Source organism: Echiichthys vipera, assembly GCF_963691815.1.
Source record: "Echiichthys vipera genome assembly, chromosome: 12".
NCBI lineage: Eukaryota > Metazoa > Chordata > Actinopteri > Perciformes > Trachinidae > Echiichthys > Echiichthys vipera.
The window spans coordinates 458,740-479,454 of NC_139837.1; the positions used below are offsets into that span (position 1 = coordinate 458,740).

General features: G+C 52.7%; 2 protein-coding genes across 2 annotated transcripts in view; both read right to left on the bottom strand.

Annotated features, from left to right (window-relative positions):
- Positions 1-6: 6 nt before the first annotated feature.
- On the bottom strand, positions 7-6,644 carry LOC310955003 (uncharacterized protein). Its single transcript, XM_083924719.1, has 8 exons — positions 6,531-6,644; positions 6,103-6,269; positions 5,924-6,030; positions 5,728-5,854; positions 5,541-5,652; positions 3,533-4,033; positions 3,322-3,449; positions 7-908 (listed from the first exon to the last, which is right to left on the bottom strand). Exons 3-8 carry the CDS (start codon positions 5,941-5,943, stop codon positions 480-482), a joined length of 1,317 nt encoding a protein of 438 aa, XP_083780845.1. The 5' UTR covers positions 5,944-6,030; positions 6,103-6,269; positions 6,531-6,644; the 3' UTR covers positions 7-479.
- Positions 5,991-20,715, bottom strand: part of mgaa (MAX dimerization protein MGA a) — a gene marked incomplete at its 3' end in the record, with an annotated part of 22,028 nt that continues 7,303 nt past the window's right edge. Inside the window, exons 4-21 of the mRNA XM_083924517.1 lie at positions 18,690-18,792; positions 17,941-18,051; positions 17,727-17,855; positions 17,462-17,626; positions 16,526-17,355; positions 15,533-15,809; positions 14,633-14,967; positions 14,407-14,554; positions 13,949-14,277; positions 12,766-13,074; positions 11,882-12,125; positions 10,359-10,586; positions 9,139-9,761; positions 8,221-8,259; positions 7,174-7,297; positions 6,531-6,593; positions 6,143-6,269; positions 5,991-6,030 (exon numbers count right to left, since the gene is read on the bottom strand). Coding sequence (XP_083780643.1) covers positions 5,991-6,030; positions 6,143-6,269; positions 6,531-6,593; positions 7,174-7,297; positions 8,221-8,259; positions 9,139-9,761; positions 10,359-10,586; positions 11,882-12,125; positions 12,766-13,074; positions 13,949-14,277; positions 14,407-14,554; positions 14,633-14,967; positions 15,533-15,809; positions 16,526-17,355; positions 17,462-17,626; positions 17,727-17,855; positions 17,941-18,051; positions 18,690-18,792 — 4,224 coding nt within the window. The remainder of the gene's footprint in view (positions 6,031-6,142; positions 6,270-6,530; positions 6,594-7,173; positions 7,298-8,220; positions 8,260-9,138; positions 9,762-10,358; positions 10,587-11,881; positions 12,126-12,765; positions 13,075-13,948; positions 14,278-14,406; positions 14,555-14,632; positions 14,968-15,532; positions 15,810-16,525; positions 17,356-17,461; positions 17,627-17,726; positions 17,856-17,940; positions 18,052-18,689; positions 18,793-20,715) is intronic.

The window sequence follows — 20,715 nt, forward strand, 5'->3', positions numbered from 1 at the left end:
GCTGTGATGTCATCAGGGCGGGTTTCCTCTCAGCCCCAGAGGAACCAGCCTCGGCATCGGCCTCCAGGCCACGCCACCCGCCCTCCTGCCCCCGCCGCCTCCTCCTTCCCCTGCTGCTGCTCCACCACTGCTGCTGGGGTCCGCCACCTTGGCTCCGCCCACCTTCATCTGCAGCAGAGGGGGCGGGGCCAGGACGCCACCTGTGACGCTCCCGTTGGCAGGTCCAGGCCGTGGTGTCCTCTTTGTGTGGTTGTGAAGCCCCGCCCCCTCCTTGGTAACTTCATCAGAGTCCAGCTCCAGGAGCCAGGGGCCGCGTCTGTGTCCTGGTTCCTTGGCTCCGCCCACCACAGCGTCCTCACAGGAAGGTTGCCCCGGTGACGGGACGGCCGAGGCCGTGGTCGTTTGGTTGAGGAAGACGATCTCGTTGAGCAGCGACGTCAGACTTTCATCGTCTCTGGTCTCAGACGCCCTCACAGGCTCTAGAGGCCCCGCCCCCAGAGGCCCCCGCCCTCGACAGGCTCCGCCCCCAAAGGAGGGTACGACGGGCTCTGAGCGGAGGGTGGCGCCGCCGTGACATCAGCGCGGCGCAGAGGCAGGTCTGAGGAGAGGACCAGACCTGCTGGGACCTCCTGCTGCAGGGGCGGTGTCTGTTGTTGTTGTGTCCCGTTGTTGTTGTTGTGTCTGTTGTTGTGTCTGTTGTTGTTGTGTCTGTTGTTGCTGTTGTTGTGTGTGTTGTTGTTGTTGTGTCTGTTGTTGTTGTTGTTGTTGTTGTGTCTGTTGTTGTAGTGTCTGTTGTTGTTGTGTCTGCTGCTGTTGTTGTTGTGTCTGTTGTTGTGGTTGTGTCTGTTGTTGTTGTTGTTGTGTAGTTGAGGGTTGAACCAGCTGAAGCAGGTTGTTGATGTCTGCCGCTGTAAAAGATGAAAACGACTTAAATAAATAAACATAAACAACATCAGCTGACGAGTCGTTTACCTGTGAGGTTAGTTACCTGTGAGGTTAGTTACCTGTGAGGTTAGTTACCTGTGAGGTTAGTTAGTTACCTGTGAGGTTAGTTACCTGTGAGGTAGTTACCTGTGAGGTTAGTTACCTGTGAGGTTAGTTAGTTACCTGTGAGGTAGTTAGTTACCTGTGAGGTTAGTTACCTGTGAGGTTAGTTAGTTACCTGTGAGGTTAGTTAGTTACCTGTGAGGTTAGTTACCTGTGAGGTTAGTTAGTTACCTGTGAGGTTAGTTACCTGTGAGGTTAGTTAGTTACCTGTGAGGTTAGTTACCTGTGAGGTTAGTTACCTGTGAGGTTAGTTAGTTACCTGTGAGGTTAGTTACCTGTGAGGTTAGTTAGTTACCTGTGAGGTTAGTTACCTGTGAGGTCAGTTACCTGTGAGGTTAGTTAGTTACCTGTGAGGTTAGTTAGTTACCTGTGAGGTTAGTTACCTGTGAGGTTAGTTACCTGTGAGGTTAGTTAGTTACCTGTGAGGTTAGTTAGTTAGTTACCTGTGAGGTTAGTTAGTTAGTTACCTGTGAGGTTAGTTAGTTAGTTACCTGTGAGGTTAGTTACCTGTGAGGTCAGTTAGTTACCTGTGAGGTTAGTTACCTGTGAGGTTAGTTACCTGTGAGGTTAGTTACCTGTGAGGTTAGTAAGTTACCTGTGAGGTTAGTTACCTGTGAGGTTAGTTACCTGTGAGGTTAGTTAGTTACCTGTGAGGTTAGTTACCTGTGAGGTTAGTTAGTTACCTGTGAGGTTAGTTACCTGTGAGGTTAGTTACCTGTGAGGTTAGTTACCTGTGAGGTTAGTAAGTTACCTGTGAGGTTAGTTACCTGTGAGGTTAGTTACCTGTGAGGTTAGTTACCTGTGAGGTTAGTTACCTGTGAGGTTAGTAAGTTACCTGTGAGGTTAGTTACCTGTGAGGTTAGTTACCTGTGAGGTTAGTTACCTGTGAGGTTAGTTACCTGTGAGGTTAGTTACCTGTGAGGTCAGTTAGTTACCTGTGAGGTTAGTTACCTGTGAGGTTAGTTAGCTGTGAGGTCAGTTAGTTACCTGTGAGGTTAGTTACCTGTGAGGTTAGTTACCTGTGAGGTTAGTTAGTTAGTTACCTGTGAGGTTAGTTACCTGTGAGGTTAGTTAGTTAGTTAGTTACCTGTGAGGTTAGTTAGTTAGTTACCTGTGAGGTTAGTTAGTTACCTGTGAGGTTAGTTAGTTACCTGTGAGGTTAGTTAGTTACCTGTGAGGTTAGTTACCTGTGAGGTTAGTTAGTTACCTGTGAGGTTAGTTACCTGTGAGGTTAGTTAGTTAGCTGTGAGCTGTGAGGTTAGTTAGTTACCTGTGAGGTTAGTTAGTTAGTTACCTGTGAGGTTAGTTACCTGTGAGGTTAGTTACTGTGAGGTTAGTTACCTGTGAGGTTAGTTAGTTAGTTAGTTACCTGTGAGGTTAGTTACCTGTGAGGTTAGTTACCTGTGAGGTTAGTAAGTTACCTGTGAGGTTAGTTACCTGTGAGGTTAGTTACCTGTGAGGTTAGTTAGTTACCTGTGAGGTTAGTTAGTTACCTGTGAGGTTAGTTACCTGTGAGGTCAGTTAGTTACCTGTGAGGTTAGTTACCTGTGAGGTTAGTTAGCTGTGAGGTCAGTTAGTTACCTGTGAGGTTAGTTACCTGTGAGGTTAGTTAGTTACCTGTGAGGTTAGTTACCTGTGAGGTAGTTAGTTACCTGTGAGGTTAGTTACCTGTGAGGTTAGTTACCTGTGAGGTTAGTTACCTGTGAGGTTAGTTACCTGTGAGGTTAGTTACCTGTGAGGTTAGTTAGTTAGTTACCTGTGAGGTTAGTTACCTGTGAGGTTAGTTAGTTAGTTAGTTACCTGTGAGGTTAGTTAGTTAGTTACCTGTGAGGTTAGTTAGTTACCTGTGAGGTTAGTTAGTTACCTGTGAGGTTAGTTACCTGTGAGGTTAGTTAGTTAGTTAGTTACCTGTGAGGTTAGTTAGTTAGTTACCTGTGAGGTTAGTTACCTGTGAGGTTAGTTACCTGTGAGGTTAGTTACCTGTGAGGTTAGTTACCTGTGAGGTTAGTTACCTGTGAGGTTAGTTAGTTACCTGTGAGGTTAGTTAGTTAGTTAGTTACCTGTGAGGTTAGTTAGTTAGTTACCTGTGAGGTTAGTTACCTGTGAGGTTAGTTACCTGTGAGGTTAGTTACCTGTCGAGGTTAGTTACCTGTGAGGTTAGTTAACCTGTGAGGTTAGTTAGTTACCTGTGAGGTTAGTTACCTGTGAGGTTAGTTAGTTACCTGTGAGGTTAGTTAGTTACCTGTGAGGTTAGTTACCTGTGAGGTTAGTTACCTGTGAGGTTAGTGACGGTGAAGGGGGCGGGGCTTCCGTAGATCTTACCGTTGGGGGGCGGGGCAGTGAGGTCAGGTGGATGTGCTGATTGGTCAGACTGGGGATGTTGAGGGTGACTGAGGCCACGCCTGCAGACAGGAAGAGGACACGTCTTACTTCAAAATAAAAGCATGTCGATGCAGAGATCAGAGCGGCAGTAAGCGGTCGGTACCTGGCGGAGGCGTCTGCAGCACCGCCGGGCTCGTCATCAACTGGCTCAGGGTCAGGACCGGTTGCCCCGGCAACGAAGCACCAACCACGGACAGAACCTCCGCCGGTAGCACCTGAACGGACTGAGACGCAGCGGGAGACTTCCTGCGAGACAGGATGTTGGGGACGGTCCTCGGCCTGTCCCTCACCGCCGGAGCAGTGTGGGAAACACCGGGAGGAGCCGGGGCGCCCCGAGGCTGGACGGGTGACAGGACAGGTGACAGGGCAGGTGTTGGGACAGGTGTGGCTGCAGGCGGGGAAGAAGCAGGAGTGGGAGGAGCTTGTGAAGTCTGCTGCTGCAGGTATGAAGACGAGATGACGTCGTCGTCAGTGGAGTCGCCTGCTGCAGGGTCAGAGGCTCCGCCCCCTTGATTGGCTGTTCGGTGTCTCTCCTTCTTCGTCCTCCTCTGATTGGACGACAGGTGGTGCTGCAACTTCCTCCGGATTCTCTGCTCACTTTTACCTGACACACACACACACACACACACACACACACACACACACACACACACACACACACACACACACACACACACACACACACACACCACACACACCACACACACACACACACACACACACACACACACACACACACACACACACACACACACACACACACACACACACACACACACACACACACACACACCACACACACACACACACACACACACACACACACACACACAGGTTAGAGCCACCTTTAAACCCCAGATTATCACTGCAGTAGACAGGGACTCAGACCTGAACCACCATGAGGGGACGGGTCCAGACCACAGCCCTCAGGTTCACAGGGACTCAGACCTGAACCACCATGAGGGGACGGGTCCAGACCACAGCCCTCAGGGTCACAGGGACTCAGACCTGAACCACCATGAGGGGACGGGTCCAGACCACAGCCCTCAGGTTCACAGGGACTCAGACCTGAACCACCATGAGGGGACGGGTCCAGACCACAGCCCTCAGGGTCACAGGGACTCAGACCTGAACCACCATGAGGGGACGGGTCCAGACCACAGCCCTCAGGGTCACAGGGACTCAGACCTGAACCACCATGAGGGGACGGGTCCAGACCACAGCCCTCAGGTTCACAGGGACTCAGACCTGAACCACCATGAGGGGACGGGTCCAGACCACAGCCCTCAGGGTCACAGGGACTCAGACCTGAACCACCATGAGGGGACGGGTCCAGACCACAGCCCTCAGGTTCACAGGGACTCAGACCTGAACCACCATGAGGGGACGGGTCCAGACCACAGCCCTCAGGTTCACAGGGACTCAGACCTGAACCACCATGAGGGGACGGGTCCAGACCACAGCCCTCAGGTTCACAGGGACTCAGACCTGAACCACCATGAGGGGACGGGTCCAGACCACAGCCCCTCAGGGTCACAGGGACTCAGACCTGAACCACCATGAGGGGACGGGTCCAGACCACAGCCCTCAGGGTCACAGGGACTCAGACCTGAACCACCATGAGGGGACGGGTCCAGACCACAGCCCTCAGGGTCACAGGGACTCAGACCTGAACCACCATGAGGGACGGGTCCAGACCACAGCCCTCAGGGTCACAGGGACTCAAACCTGAACCACCATGAGGGGACGGGTCCAGACCACAGCCCTCAGGGTCACAGGGACTCAAACCTGAACCACCATGAGGGGACGGGTCCCAGACCACAGCCCTCAGGTTCACAGAGACTCAGACCTGAACCACCATGAGGGGACGGGTCCAGACCACAGCCCTCAGGGTCACAGGGACTCAAACCTGAACCACCATGAGGGGACGGGTCCAGACCACAGCCCTCAGGGTCACAGGGACTCAACCTGAACCACCATGAGGGGACGGGTCCTGGCAGTAATATTTTACTCTAGTTATATTAATACTGAACATGTTATCAGTTGGTGTCATGACTCATCATCATCATCATCATCATCATCATCATCATCATCGTCGTCGTCATGGTCACCTGAGCGGCGGCAGATCTCCCTGATGAAGGCGTCTCTCTGCTCACTCAGACAGATCTTCAGACTCTTCAGTCGGTGCGTCTCCGTCTCCAGCGTCTGGATCTCCTGATGAGCCTGAGACACAAACGCCACTTTAACAACTACAGCAGCACGCTACAGACAGGAAGTGAGGAGGAAGAGCGTGTGTACCTGCAGCAGGCGGCGCTCTGGAGACTGCGTGGCGTCGTTGGCGTTGGTGGCGTGCGTGGCGTTGGTGGCGTTCGTGGCATCGCTGGCGCTCTGAGCAGCGAGCAGCCTCTTCACGCTCAAACCGCTTCTGTGGAGCGAGAACATTTTAAATAACGAGCAGCTGATGATGTCACGATGTCACGCACGCGGTTCTTACTCCGAGTCCACGTTCCTCATGATCCTCGCCAAACGCCTCTGAGCGCCGTTCAGACGAACCCGCTCCTTCAGCGTCTCCACGGCAACGCTCTGGACCGCGTCCTCCGCCTGAAACCATGGAAACTGAACTCGTCTTTGTGTTTTTGTTGTTTTTAAATGTAAATGTTCGACGCTTCGTACGTTGGTGACCGTGATGAAGTTGGTCGTCTTGGTAACGAGCTTCTCGTCCTCAGACGCGGAGGCCGTCTCCTCGGACGACTCCGCCTCCCTCGCGTCTCCGTGGCGACGTCCACTCCCTTGGCGCTCTGGCTGATCAGCTGATCCGTGGCGTGTGACGCTGATCTCCTCTGCAAAACACAGAAAAATCAATATTCTAGAAACTGGAAACTTATGCGCCACCCGACCACGCCGCCACCCGACCACGCCGTCACCCGACCATTGCCGTCACCCGACCACCGCCGTCACCCAACCAACCACGCGCCACCCAACCACGCCGCCACGGCATCACCCAACCAACCACGGCGTCACCCAACACGCCGTCAACCCAACCAACCACGCGTCACCCGACCATATTGTTAATAACATAAAGGTGCGTGTCGGCGTCTGACCTGTCGTGGGAGCGATGATGGCGAGGAACTGGTTCTCCTCTCCGTCAGCCTCCTCTTCTTCTTCTGCAGAAGTGCGTCAGCGGACGACAGCCTCTGGATCTCCTGCACGGCCTGAGCACCAACAACAACAACAACAACAACAACATCATCATCATCATCATCATCATCAACAACAACAACAACAACAACAACATCATCAACAACAACAACAACAACATCAACAACAACAACAAGAGGCGTGAGACAGACAGAGAGGCAGACGTACAGACACAGACAGACAGACGTACAGACAGACGTACAGACAGACAGACAGACAGACAGACAGACACACAGACGTACAGACGTACAGACAGACGTACAGACAGACAGACAGACGTACAGATGTACAGACAGACGTACAGACGTACAGACAGACACACAGACAGACGTACAGACAGACAGACGTACAGACAGACAGACAGACGTACAGACAGACAGACAGACAGACAGACAGACAGACGGACAGACAGACGTACAGACAGACAGACAGACGTACAGACAGACAGACAGACAGACACACAGACGTACAGACGTACAGACAGACACACAGACAGACGTACAGACAGACAGACAGACAGACAGACGGACAGACAGACGGACTGACCTGTGGTGAGCGTCAGGATCTTGGAGCTCTTCTCCTCCGTCAGACCCACTTCTCTCCTCAGACCCTCGAACAGCTGACGCAACTTCCCCCGACGCTCCTTCTCCAACGCGTTGTGAAGGGAACGCTGCAGACAGACACACAAACAACAGACACACAAACAAACAAACAAACAAACACACAACAAACAAACAAACACACAACACACAAACAGACAAACACAGGAGAGGTCAGTGAAGCAGCTCTGGGGGGGATTCAAACTCTCTCTGGACTCCAGAAGGTGTTTTTGTTTGTTTGTGTTTTTAATGTTGTTGTTGTGTGAACGTTGTTGTTGTTTGAATGTTGTTGTTTGAATGTTGTTGTTGTTTGAATGTTGTTGTTTGATTGAATGTTGTTGTTTGAATGTTGTTGTTGTTTGAATGTTGTTGTTGTTTGAATGTTGTTGTTGTTTGAATGTTGTTGTTTGATTGTTGTTGTTTGAATGTTGTTGTTGTTTGAATGTTGTTGTTTGATTGTTGTTGTTTGAATGTTGTTGTTGTTTGAATGTTGTTGTTGTTGTTTGAATGTTGTTGTTGTTGTTTGAATGTTGTTGTTTGATTGTTGTTGTTTGATTGTTGTTGTTTGAATGTTGTTGTTGTTGTTTGAATGTTGTTGTTGTTTGAATGTTGTTGTTGTTTGAATGTTGTTGTTGTTTGAATGTTGTTGTTTGAATGTTGTTGTTTGATTGTTGTTGTTTGAATGTTGTTGTTGTTTGAATGTTGTTGTTTGAATGTTGTTGTTGTTGTTTGAATGTTGTTGTTTGAACGTTGTTGTTGTTTGAATGTTGTTGTTTTTGTTTGAATGTTGTTTTTGTTTGAATGTTGTTGTTGTTTGAATGTTGTTGTTGTTGTTTGAATGTTGTTGTTTGAATGTTGTTGTTGTTTGAATGTTGTTGTTGTTTGAATGTTGTTGTTTGAATGTTGTTGTTGTTTGAATGTTGTTGTTGTTTGAATGTTGTTGTTGTTTGATTGTTGTTGTTTGACTCTGAACTTTAGCAGTCGATGTTCTTACGTCGTGGCTTTTGTTGTTGTTGTTGTTGATCCGCTGATCCTGAGGAAGAGTTAAACAAACACTGTTCACTTCCTGGAACAGCTTCACAATAAAAGTCCCGTTTAAAACGCTTTTATTGTGAAGTAACAGAAGTGATCCAAATACAAACGACCTGAACTCTGAAGAAGTTCTGCAGAACCAGAGAAGAAGAGTTCTGAAGAACCAGAGAAGAAGAGTTCTGAGGAACCAGAGAAGAAGAGTTCTGAGGAACCAGAGAAGAAGAGTTCTGAGGAACCACAGAAGAAGAGTTCTGAAGAACCAGAGAAGAAGAGTTCTGAAGAACAAGAGAAGAAGAGTTCTGAAGAACCAGAGAAGAAGAGTTCTGCAAAACAAGAGAAGAAGAGTTCTGAAGAACCAGAGAAGAAGAGTTCTGCAAAACAAGAGAAGAAGAGTTCTGAAGGAACAAGAGAAGAAGAGTTCTGAGGAACAAGAGAAGAAGAGTTCTGAAAAACCAGAGAAGAAGAGTTCTGAAGAACAAGAGAAGAAGAGTTCTGAAGAACAAGAGAAGAAGAGTTCTGAAGAACAAGAGAAGAAGAGTTCTGAAGAACCAGAGAAGAGTTCTGAAGAACCAGAGAAGAAGAGTTCTGAAGAACCAGAGAAGAAGAGTTCTGAAGAACAAGAGAAGAAGAGTTCTGAAGAACCAGAGAAGAAGAGTTCTGAAAAACCAGAGAAGAAGAGTTCTGAAGAACCAGAGAAGAAGAGTTCTGAGGAACCAGAGAAGAAGAGTTCTGAAAAACCAGAGAAGAAGAGTTCTGAAGAACCAGAGAAGAAGAGTTCTGAAGAACAAGAGAAGAAGAGTTCTGAAAAACCAGAGAAGAAGAGTTCTGAAGAACCAGAGAAGAAGAGTTCTGAAGAACCAGAGAAGAAGTGCGCTCTCACCTGTTTGGGGATCGGCTCCTTCTCTCCGTCGCTGTCGTCGCTCATGTCGGACGAGTTGTCCGTCTCGCTGCTCGCCGTCTCCGTGGAGCCGAGCGCCGTCTCGTCGTCCACGCAGACGATGTCCAGGTCCAGCAGGTCTCGGGCCACCTCAGGCTCCAGCTCCGGCTCCACCGGGGGGACGGGCGCTGGAGCTGGGGCGGTCTGGACTGCGGGTTTCTCAGAGGCGACCGCAGACGCCGTCACCGTTTTGACCCCGAGCTCGGCGCCCCGGCCCGTGGAGGGTTTCAGGGAGATGAGCTTCACCAGGGTGGCGGCGGCGGCGGCGTTGGTGGTGGCGGTGGGGGGGTGAGGCTGAAGAACCGCGAAGGAGCCCGGCGGCGTCCCCACTTTGGGGAGAACTTTAGGACAGGTGACGATGAGCGGTTCGGCGCCGGAGCGAGAGGGGAGGATCTTAAAGGTGCACGCCCCCTTCTGAGCCAGGAGGCTGGAGGGGCGCGGCGAGGACGAGGACACGGAGAAGGACTGGAGCCCCGACAGGGAGGAGACGCCGGGGGTCGCTGTGGTCCGGAGGGGCGTCTGTTTCACGGGGACCACGGCAGTCTGAAGGGACGCCGCCGGGACCGCTGAGGAGAGGAGAGAGAACCCGTTTACATCTGGACCCAGAACCTGTTTACATCTGGACCCAGAACCTGTTTACATCTGGACCCAGAACCCGTTTACATCTGGACCCAGAACCTGTTTACATCTGGACCCAGAACCCGTTTACATCCATCTGGACCCAGAACCCGTTTACATCTGGACCCAGAACCTGTTTACATCCATCTGGACCCAGAGAACCTGTTTACATCCATCTGGACCCAGAACCTGTTTACATCCATCTGGACCCAGAGAACCCGTTTACATCCATCTGGACCCAGAACCTGTTTACATCCATCTGGACCCTCAGAACCTGTTTACATCCATCTGGACCCAGAACCTGTTTACATCCATCTGGACCCAGAACCCGTTTACATCTGGACCCAGAGAACCTGTTTACATCCATCTGGACCCAGAGAACCTGTTTACATCCATCTGGACCCTCAGAACCTGTTTACATCCATCTGGACCCAGAGAACCTGTTTACATCCATCTGGACCCAGAGAACCCGTTTACATCCATCTGGACCCTCAGAACCCGTTCACGGACCCCTCTGATAACGGACCGGACCCCCGGGGCCTCACCTCTCTGGACCGGATGGTTCTGGTTGACCGATCTCAGCTGGCTGACAGGAACCAGTTTGACCAGCTTGCCGTCGGGTCGGCGGTAGACCTGGACCCCGGACGCGGCCTTGACGGGCTGCAGGAGCATCCTGTGCCCGGAGCAGGAGGTCTGGACGGGGACAGGGAGCCCCACAGGAGCAGGGGGGACCTGGAGCATCAGCAGCTGGGAGCCTTTGGGCGCCGCAGAGTCTGAAACACACACAGTCACAGAGTCAGAGGCACGGTCCTGCAGGTTCAGGTCCGTGTGTGTGTGTGTGTGTGTGTCTGTGTGCGTGTGTGTGTGTCTGTCTGTGTGTGTGTGTGCGTCTGTCTGTCTGTCCCTGTGTGTGTGCGTGTGTGTCTGCGTGCGTGCGTGTGTATCTGTCTGTGTGCGCTTGTGTGTGTGTGTGTGTGTGTGTGCGCGTGTCTGTCCCTGTGTGTGTGTGTGCGCGTGTGTCTGTATGTATGTGTGTGTGTGTGTGTGTGTGTGTCTGTCTGTGTGCGCTTGTGTGTGCGTCTGTGTGTGTGTGTGTGCATGTGCGCGCGTGTGTGTGTGCGTGTCTGTCCCTGTGCGTGTGTGTGTGTGTGTGTGTGTGTTTGACTGAAATTGCTCTGTGGATATTTTCACATGTCCAGAGGGGGGGGGGGACGACTCGTCCGTGCTCCTCTGCTCTGATTAATGTGGTTTCACCGCAGCAGCAGAGACGAACACCTCAGATATTAAACTGATATTAAACCGAGGCAGTGAGGAGCACACGCTCACACGCTCACACGCTCACACGCTCACGCTCACTGAGAGGACGCTCTGATCCCACACGGACCAGTGGGAATGAAACTACAGCTGCTGCTGCTGCTGCTGCTGCCGTCACGTTAATAACAATAACCCGTCAGATATTAAATACGTCCACTAGGAAACAGCAGCACCAGTGGAAACAGGATGTGGGGCAACGGAGAACGCGTCTGAATCACAACACGGATCAGAAGATTCTAGGTTCCACTCCTGGCTAGCTCGTTAGCTCCTCCTGGCTAGCTCGTTAGCTCCTCCTGGCTAGCTCGTTTGCTCCTCCTGGCTAGCTCGTTAGCTCCTCCTGGCTAGCTCGTGTGCTCCTCCTGGCTAGCTCGTTAGCTCCTCCTGGCTAGCTCGTTAGCTCCTCCTGGCTAGCATGCGGTGCAGGAAGGCTGCGCTCCAGACTCTGGTGCAGTCACGGAGGCCGACAGGAACCCTGTTGAGCTTTTTAACTGTGAACATTTGGGGCTTCAGCCCAAGTAGCCCCGCCCTCACGCCGCCCTCACGCCGCCCTGACGCCGCCCTGACGCCGCCCTGACGCCGCCCTGACGCCGCCCTGACGCCGTCCCTGCTCTGGACGTTTCTCATCATACTCTTGCAGCACTGGAGCTGGATGTTGTCTCGCTTCATTATTATAAACATTTATTTATTTTCTGTTTTAATTTTATTTACATAACCAAAACAAATCTTTCAATCCCAAAATGATGAAGTGGTTCACCTGTGGGGGAGCATCTGGGCGGGGCAGCGGCGGCTGTGGCGAGTCCAGGCGCCGCAGAGGAGCGGGTCGGTGCTGGACTCTGGTTCTGAGGAGCTTTGAAGGCGGACGCAGACGACAGAGAGCCCTGCAGCTTCCTGCTGATCCCCACCCGGCCGGTGAGGTACGCAGCCAGACGGTTGGCCGGGTGGAGCGCCCCCATCTTCCCCAGCTGGATCTTGGCCAGAGGATAGAGCTTCCCGTTGACCTGCAGGGACACGGAGCGCCATCACAACACTGAACACATTGACTCAACACACTAAGCTTTAACTGCTGACTTTAGAGCCTGATGCAAAAAGTTCCAAATGACGACAAAAAGTCCAGAATCATTAACAAGGAAAACACAACATTAGCACATTTGTGTCTTTGTTTGTGATGGAGCCGCACAAAAAATCGTGTTGGTGACGAAGGAGGAGGAGGAGGAGTCACTATAGGCCGAGCATTCACTCCATGGACTGAGAGAAAGGAGAGGAACGCCATTCAAACGCACGCCCACATGGCTACGCTGCTCCTTGATGCTAACATCACTTTCATCTGCACTTAGCTGCAACGGCTAACGCTAACGGCTAACGCTAACTGTCAGTCAAACTCCTCTAATCCTTGTTTTGATGCTGTGGTTTTCTGGAGGGGACGGGTTCAAACAGGCTCAAACAGACTCCGGTCTCCTGGAGCTACTGGGCCGGGTCTGACCAACCTGGCAACCCCACTGCTGGACTTCTTTTTTGTTGTTGAGACGACGATCTGGAGACTCTAGATGGAGCCGTCCTGCTTATTTAACCTTTAAGATCTATTATTTCCATGTCATAAAATCCCCAAACTGCAGTGAAAACCCAGCGCGGCGCTCTCACCTGCACCAGGTGCTCCGTTCCTCCAGGCTGCTTCTTATTGGCTGAGAGGAATCCGGTCGGGGAGACTCCGGTCAGGAACGGCAGACCCAAACTGGCCATCATCTTCCTCTTGTTCTTCTTCGTCAGTTCCAAGTCCCTGCTGCTGCTCTCTCTCCCATCATGCACCTGCTGATCTGTTGATTCCTGCTCCTCCTCGATGTCGTCCTCCACCTCTCGCTGCCAGTCTTCAGGTGGCTCCGCCTCCTCTTCCTCATCCACCTCCTCCACCTCCCGCTGCCAATCTTCAGGAGGCTCCACCTTCACAGGCACCTGCTCAAAAACATGGGGAAAGTCAGGGTGAAGGTTCAGGGTGAAGGTTCAGGGTTAAGGTGAGGGTTCAGGGTCAAGGTGCAGGGTGAAGGTTCAGGGTGAGGGTGAGGGTTCAGGGTCAAGGTGCAGGGTGAAGGTTCAGGGTGAGGGTGCAGGGTGAGGGTTCAGGGTGAAGGTGCAGGGTGAGGGTTTAGGGTGAAGGTGCAGGGTGAGGGTGCAGGTGAAGGGTGAGGGTGCAGGTGAAGGGTGAAGGTGCAGGGTGAGGGTGCAGGTGAAGGGTGAAGGTGCAGGGTGCAGGTGCAGGGTGAGGGTGCAGGTGAAGGGTGCAGGTGAAGGGTGAAGGTGCAGGGTGAGGGTGCAGGTGAAGGGTGAAGGTGCAGGGTGAAGGTGCAGGGTGCAGGTGCAGGGTGAGGGTGCAGGTGAAGGGTGCAGGTGAAGGGTGAAGGTGCAGGGTGAGGGTGCAGGTGCAAGGTGCAGGGTGCAGGTGCAGGGTGAAGGTGCAGGGTGAGGGTGCAGGTGCAGGGTGCAGGGTGCAGGTGCAGGTGCAGGGTTCAGGTGCAGGGTGAGGGTGCAGGGTGCAGGGTGAAGGTGCAGGGTGAAGGTGCAGGGTGAGGGTGCAGGTGCAGGGTGAAGGTGCAGGGTGAAGGTGCAGGGTGAGGGTGCAGGTGAAGGGTGAGGGTGCAGGTGCAGGGTGCAGGTGCAGGGTGAAGGTGCAGGGTGAGGGTGCAGGTGCAGGTGCAGGGTGCAGGTGCAGGGTGAGGGTGAAGGTGCAGGGTGAAGGTGCAGGGTGAAGGTGCGGGGTGACGGTGCAGGGTTCAGGGTGAGGGTGCAGGTGCAGGGTGAAGGTAAAGGGTGTTGTTGTTGTTAATCTTACCTGCTGCTGCGTCATCTCCTCTCGTTGGACTGCCGGCGCTCTGACGGGTTCCTGCCGCGGTTCCCGCTCCGGTTTGGGTCTGGAGATGAGCATCTTGTACTGGACGCAGCATTCGGCGCCGCTGCCCTCCAGGGTCCGACTCAAGGGGCTGATGAGATACTCTTGGATCCAGAATGCTGCGTCCAGCCGGTCCTGAGCCATCGCCTCGCACAGCTTCATCAGCACCAGGCTGCGATCGCCCTCGCTCGCCCACTTACAGTCCGCCACGATGACCAGGCGCTTGGACGGCGTTGGGGGCGGGTCGTCCGGCAACGCAACCGGAACACCTGCTGCAGACAAGCACCACTTTACACAGAGTTCACACCCAAACACTCAAGAACTGTAGGGTCCCACCATTTAAATCACGTTAAAGAGATTTTATTATGTCATAAACATGCAGAAGTGTTTTTCACCACTACCTGCTCTGGTCTCTGGGTCCTTCAGGTCTCTGGGAGGTTTCAGACCCGAGTCTTTAGGAACGTCCCCGTCTGCTCTGGTCTCTGGGTCCTTCAGGTCCCTCAGAGGTTCCAGACCCGAGTCTTCGGGCTTAACGTGTGTGGACGTCTCCTGGAGGACAAACACCCGTCAGCTCATCCTTAAATCCCAACATCTGCACTCGTCTGTGGTGTTAAAGCTTAAAGTTACCGTCGGAGGGTCAGGGCGCTCCATCTGCAGCTGCTTCCTGCTCCTCTTCTTCTTCTCTTGGTACAGTCGGACTCTGGCACAGCTGCTGTCCTCGCTCCGGTCCTGGAGACAAACGGGGGCTGCAGGTGATACAGCTCTTGGAGGTCCTGGAGATCTTGGAGGTCCTGGAGGTCTTCTAGGTCGTCCAGGTCTTCCAGGTCTTCCAGGTGTTGCAGCAGGGCGGGGCAGCGGCGCTGGTTTAGGGGCGTGGACCGGGTCTGAGTCTCCATCGCCCCTCCTCCACAGAGTCCGAACCCGCTCGGCGGGCTGGGAAACGCTGTCCGCCTCCTTCAGGACTACAAGTTCAACAACACGACAGTTACATTTTTCTCTTCAGGATCCGCCACAACAACTAAATCCACCTCTTCCACTGCTGGAAGCTAGCGTTAGCTTCATTCAGCATCAGGACATAAGCTAGCGTTAGCTTCATTCAGCATCAGGACATAAGCTAGCGTTAGCTTCATTCAGCATCAGGACATCAGCTAGCGTTAGCTTCATTCAGCGTCAGGACATAAGCTAGCGTTAGCTTCATTCAGCGTCAGGACATAAGCTAGCGTTAGCTTCATTCAGCATCAGGACATAAGCTAGCGTTAGCTTCATTCAGCATCAGGACATCAGCTAGCGTTAGCTTCATTCAGCGTCAGGACATAAGCTAGCGTTAGCTTCATTCAGCGTCAGGACATAAGCTAGCGTTAGCTTCATTCAGCATCACGTCATAAGATAGCATTAGCTTCATTCAGCATCAGGACATAAGCTAGCGTTAGCCTTATTTAGCATTTGACTGAAGTGGAATAATCCAGATTAGAGGAGCTCTCTGATTGGACAAGTGCAGCACTGATGAAGGGCAGGAGGAGCACTCACCGTAGGCCATCTTCATCCTCCTCTTCCTCTTCCTCTTCTTGGCGTGTCCGTGCTGCGAGGGGCTGGAGTCGGAGCCGTCCAGGTTCTTCAGGAGCACCACCTTCTGTTTGAGGCAGCTGCAGCCGAACATGCAGGGGGGCCGTCCGCAGTGGCTGACCCTGGAGCTGTGGGCCAGGCTGGAGCAGACGCAGCCCAGCCTGCAGAACTCGTTCAGGCAGGGGGGGGCCCGCCGGCGGACCAGCTGGATGGGAGCGGTGGGGTTCTCACTGACGAAACCCTGGGGAGGAACAGGAGGACAGGTGCGGCGGATCAGGACGTGCTCCACAAGGAAACTCACACCTACTCAGGATGTAACCCCGTAGAACTGGGGTTACATCCAAACTACGACACGTCACACAAACAGGAAGACGTCGTGGACCCGAATATTATATGTCATCAAATATTTCTGTGAACTTTTGTCACAAGCTTCAGACTTTTTCTCTCAAAATATTACAACTTGGGGCGGACGGTGGCTCAGTGGGAAGAGGCCCAGTTTAAACCGGTTCAGTCCTGAGGCCCAGTTTAAACCGGTTCAGTCCTGCGGCCCAGTTTAAACCGGTTCAGTCCTGAGGCCCAGTTTAAACCGGTCCAGTCCTGAGGCCCAGTTTAAACCGGTTCAGTCCTGAGGCCCAGTTTAAACCGGTCCAGTCCTGAGGCCCAGTTTAAACCGGTCCAGTCCTGAGGCCCAGTTTAAACCGGTTCAGTCCTGAGGCCCAGTTTAAACCGGTTCAGTCCTGAGGCCCAGTTTAAACCGGTTCAGTCCTGAGGCCCAGTTTAAACCGGTCCAGTCCTGAGGCCCAGTTTAAACCGGTTCAGTCCTGAGGCCCAGTTTAAACCGGTTCAGTCCTGAGGTCCAGTTTAAACCGGTTCAGTCCTGAGGCCCAGTTTAAACCGGTTCAGTCCTGAGGCCCACCAGACTGTTCATTCATCTATGTTGTGAAGTCGGTCTCTTACCGTCTGAGTGAAGAGGGACGTCAGAGCGATGGCGGCCCTCTCCTCGGTGATGCTGGTCCTGTGGCAGCCGGCCCACACCACCCCGTCCTCCAGGTCCTTCTGCCTCAGCAGAACTCGGGTCATCAAGGGCACCGACGGCCCGCCGGGCTTTCTGCACGACGGCCTTCCTGCATCACTCTGATTGGCGGCGGTCCCCAGCTCGGAGTCCGACTCCAGCGGAGCCATGTCCTCGGAGACGCCGGGCGGGGTCCCTGTGGACTTGAGGGGGCTGAGGGTCTTCGACGTGGTCTTGGGTTTGAGCTTCTTCCTGTTCCTGGGCTCTGGAGACGGAGTCAACGGTTCTGTCCCGGTGAATCGGACCTTCAGGTGCTTCTTTGATTTCGGAGATTCGGCGGCAGGTTCTGACGAGGGGGGGACTGCAGGTGGTTTAGGGACCGGCTGGGATTCAGCTGAACTGGCTGCAGGTGTTGGACCTGTAGCTGCTTCTGCTCGGGCTTTATTGAGTCTGAGACCTTTCTGTCTCATCTTTTCCTTCCTGGTTAATTTGGTGTCTCTGACGGGCAGTTTGGGTCTCTTGGAGGGCGGGATGAACCCGGATATGAGGTCTGAGGTGGGCGAGCTGACCGTCTTCTTCTTCAGGACGCTGTCCAGGGTCCGGACGTAGCTGGTGCTGCGGACGGGCAGCTCGTACACCAGCGGCTCCACCACGGGCTGAGAGAAGCTGGACGCTCGCTCGTCGATCAGCTTCCCTTCGTTCTCCAGATACTCGTCCAACATGTCGCTGCAGAACGCCGACAGGTTCTTCTTCGGCAGGTCTGAACTGGGACCAGCTGGAAAACATCAGCACCACAAAAGCATCAGAAACATGAAATGTGTCGTGGAGAGGGAAGTTGTTCTCCTGATGACTCCAGGAACAGTCGTCAGAGCTGTGGTTACCTTCAGGTTTGGGTGGTGTTGGTGCTGGTGCTGGTGCTGGTGCTGGTGTCGGTGTTGGTGTCGGAGTGGGCGGCGCCTCTGATGGAGTGAACTTCTCTCTCCAGCCTTTGATCTGAGTCACATCTGTTGTTTTTCCAGTTCTGGACACAAACGCTGCAGAGACACCTGGAGACAGAGAGCGACAGAACCTTAGGAACCAACACTGAAGAACCTCGACGCTCTGCAGATATCACAGCTCCCTCTCCATCAGTCTGAAGGTAGTGACCTTGGGGCGGCGGTAACTCCTGGGTCAGCGGCTCCAGAGAGACTCCAGGGGGAGGGATGGGCAGACGGACTCCCAGGTACTGCAGGTCTATGACCAGAGTCGGGTCCAGCAGGTTCATCTTCAGCCCGACTGAGTTCACAGAGAAAATCAGTTCATTCAGATGACGTGGTGATAGTTGTTATTGTGAAATATAAGAAAGCGAAAGAGGACGCACCTTCCTGCAGCACAGGGTGGATCACCTGTCGGTGTCTCATCAGCTTCAAGTCTCTCAGAAGAATCTCCTCAAAGACGGCGATCCTCTCCTCCAAACGCTCGGACGTCTCTGCTGAAGACCAACACCGCCGGGACATACACCTTTTATTATCATTATTATTATTATTATTAATAATAATAATAATAAAGAAATGGTCACACAGATCTGAGCAATGTTCAGGGAGGTGTTAGCTTAGCTTAACACAAACAGTGGAAGTAAGGGGAAAGGGCTACCTACTGCAGACATAAAGCAGCTAACATCGACAAACTCTTAGCACGTCTGATACTAGCTGTGTTGCTAGTTCATGTCATGGTAGATAACCAGCAAGTAGATCTGGTGTAATGGTGGCTAAATGGCGTAGATCTGAGCTTTCACTGGGGCTAACCTGGTTAAATAAAGGCAAAATAAAGCTTTAAAAAACTGTTAAAACGTAGTATATGCATGCTATAGTATAAGTAATGGGTGGCAACACTAGAGTTTGCAACTAGATCATGTTAGCTACAAGGTCCTGTTATCTTAAAACCCATTTCCAGGACACAACTAGTTTAGTTAGCCTCTAGATCATGTTAGCTACAAGGCTCTGTTAGCTAAGAACCAGTTTCCAGGACCAATTGGCTTTGAGCTAGCCACCGTCTCAGAACCAATAAAAACCCATTCATGATAAACATTAAGGTACGGATGTGAGAACACGATCCTCTCAGAGGCGTTACCGTTGTCAGGTGCGTCCGCTGGCTGTTGCAGGTGAGCTCCAGGTGCGGTCTGGGGCTCTGACACCGCTCCATCAGGGTCCACCGTGTGAAGTTTGAGGGCTTCCTGAAACACAAGTGGGTTTTAGACGCTTCTGCCAGTGACGCCTCAGGGGTCCGGGGTACTTTACGCCTCGCAACAGGAAACAGGCAACAGAGTCTTTATGGTTCCCAAAAGAATCAAGACCCAGAGCATTTAACCAGCATCATGGAAGGAAAACCACGACATTAAAGGTTGGATCTCTAGAACCTTTAGAGAGAGGTGGGCTTTAGTAAAGCAAGAGTGCACATGCACGAGCACGAGCATTGACGGTGGTCCTGAGACTCTTTATATGCAGCTGTTCCCTGGGACAGATATTTAAAAAGATGCAGCTGAACGGTTCACGATGGTCTGGTGTGGAAGAGGAGCGTTTACCGCAGATCTGATCAGATGAAATGTTCAAAATCTAAATCTCCGAAGGACAGACGAAGCAATCGAGCCGCGGCCCAGACGGAGGGGAGTACAATGACCCTAAAGCACGGGGCACCGTACGAGTCGACCGTGTGAGTGCGCCCTAAGAACTGGTGCAGCACATCTGGCATAAAGTATTTTCAAGGCCCGCCCCCCGCTGACATCAGTGTTCATGCACTTCTACCCAGGACAGTGTTTTAACAGAAGCAATACGTGGTGTTGGTGAATGCCGATGGTGCACTTCAACATAACATTATCTAAAAACCTGCTTCAGACAAATCCTGGCATCACAGGAGAACTCTTATTTGGGGCGTACAGATGTTCCCTGGGTTCTGTGTTCCCTGGGGTCTATGTTCCCTGGGGTCTATGTTCCCTGGGTTCCATGTTCCCTGGGTTCTATGTTCCCTGGGGTCTATGTTCCCTGGGGTCTATGTTCCCTGGGTCCTATGTTCCCTGGGGTCTATGTTCCCTGGGTTCCATGTTCCCTGGGTCCTATGTTCCCTGGGGTCCATGTTCCCTGGGTCCTATGTTCCCTGGGGTCCATGTTCCCTGGGTTCCATGTTCCCTGGGGTCTATGTTCCCTGGGGTCTATGTTCCCTGGGGTCCATGTTCCCTGGGTCCTATGTTCCCTGGGGTCCATGTTCCCTGGGTTCCATGTTCCCTGGGTTCTATGTTCCCTGGGTTCCATGTTCCCTGGGTTCTATGTTCCCTGGGGTCTATGTTCCCTGGGGTCTATGTTCCCTGGGTTCTATGTTCCCTGGGTTCCATGTTCCCTGGGTTCTATGTTCCCTGGGTTCTATGTTCCCTGGGTTCTACGTTCCCTGGGGTCTGTGTTCCCTGGGTTCTATGTTCCCTGGGGTCTATGTTCCCTGGGTTCCATGTTCCCTGGGTTCTATGTTCCCCCGCTCTGTATGTGACCGGGGAACATCGAACCCTCTTTTAAGAAAAGGGTCCGATGTTCTACGGTATGTTCAGTGCTGAATTCCCCGGGAAACAGGTCTATGTAGACCCTAACACGACCCCCTAACCCTGACCGTGACCTCTAACCCAGGTGTCTCAAACTGATCCAACAAATCCAACTGTGTGAAGGCGATTTAGTTGGTTGAATAAGTCGAGTCAGGTGTGTTCTTGCTGGGTTGGAATGAAAATCTGCAGCCACAGTGGCTCTTTACTGGATCTGTTTGAGACACCTGCTCTAACCCGAACAAAATGCTGAACTAAATCAGCGGAGGCATATGTGACCAGGGGGACCCCAGGGAACATAGGGCCCTGGGAACATAGGACCCCGGGGAACATAGGGTCCTGGGAACATAGGGTCCTGGCAACATAGGGTCCTGGGTACATGGGACCCTGGGAACATAGGGCCCTGGGAACATAGGACCCTGGGAACATAGGACCCTGGGAACATAGGACCCCGGGAACATAGGGCCCTGGGAACATAGGACCCTGGGAACATAGGACCCCAGGGAACATAGGACCCCAGGGAACATAGGGCCCCAGGGAACATAGGACCCTGGGAACATAGGACCCCGGGGAACA

Excerpts from the sequence above, each read along its gene's own strand:
- LOC310955003 (XM_083924719.1), bottom strand. The coding sequence starts at position 5,943 with ATGAGGAACGTGGACTCGGA. Across the intron at positions 5,855-5,923 it reads ATGAGGAACGTGGACTCGGA|AAGCGGTTTGAGCGTGAAGA; the intron begins GTAAGAACCGCG and ends CTCGCTCCACAG. Across the intron at positions 4,034-5,540 it reads GGAGATCTGCCGCCGCTCAG|GTAAAAGTGAGCAGAGAATC; the intron begins GTGACCATGACG and ends TGTGTGTGTCAG.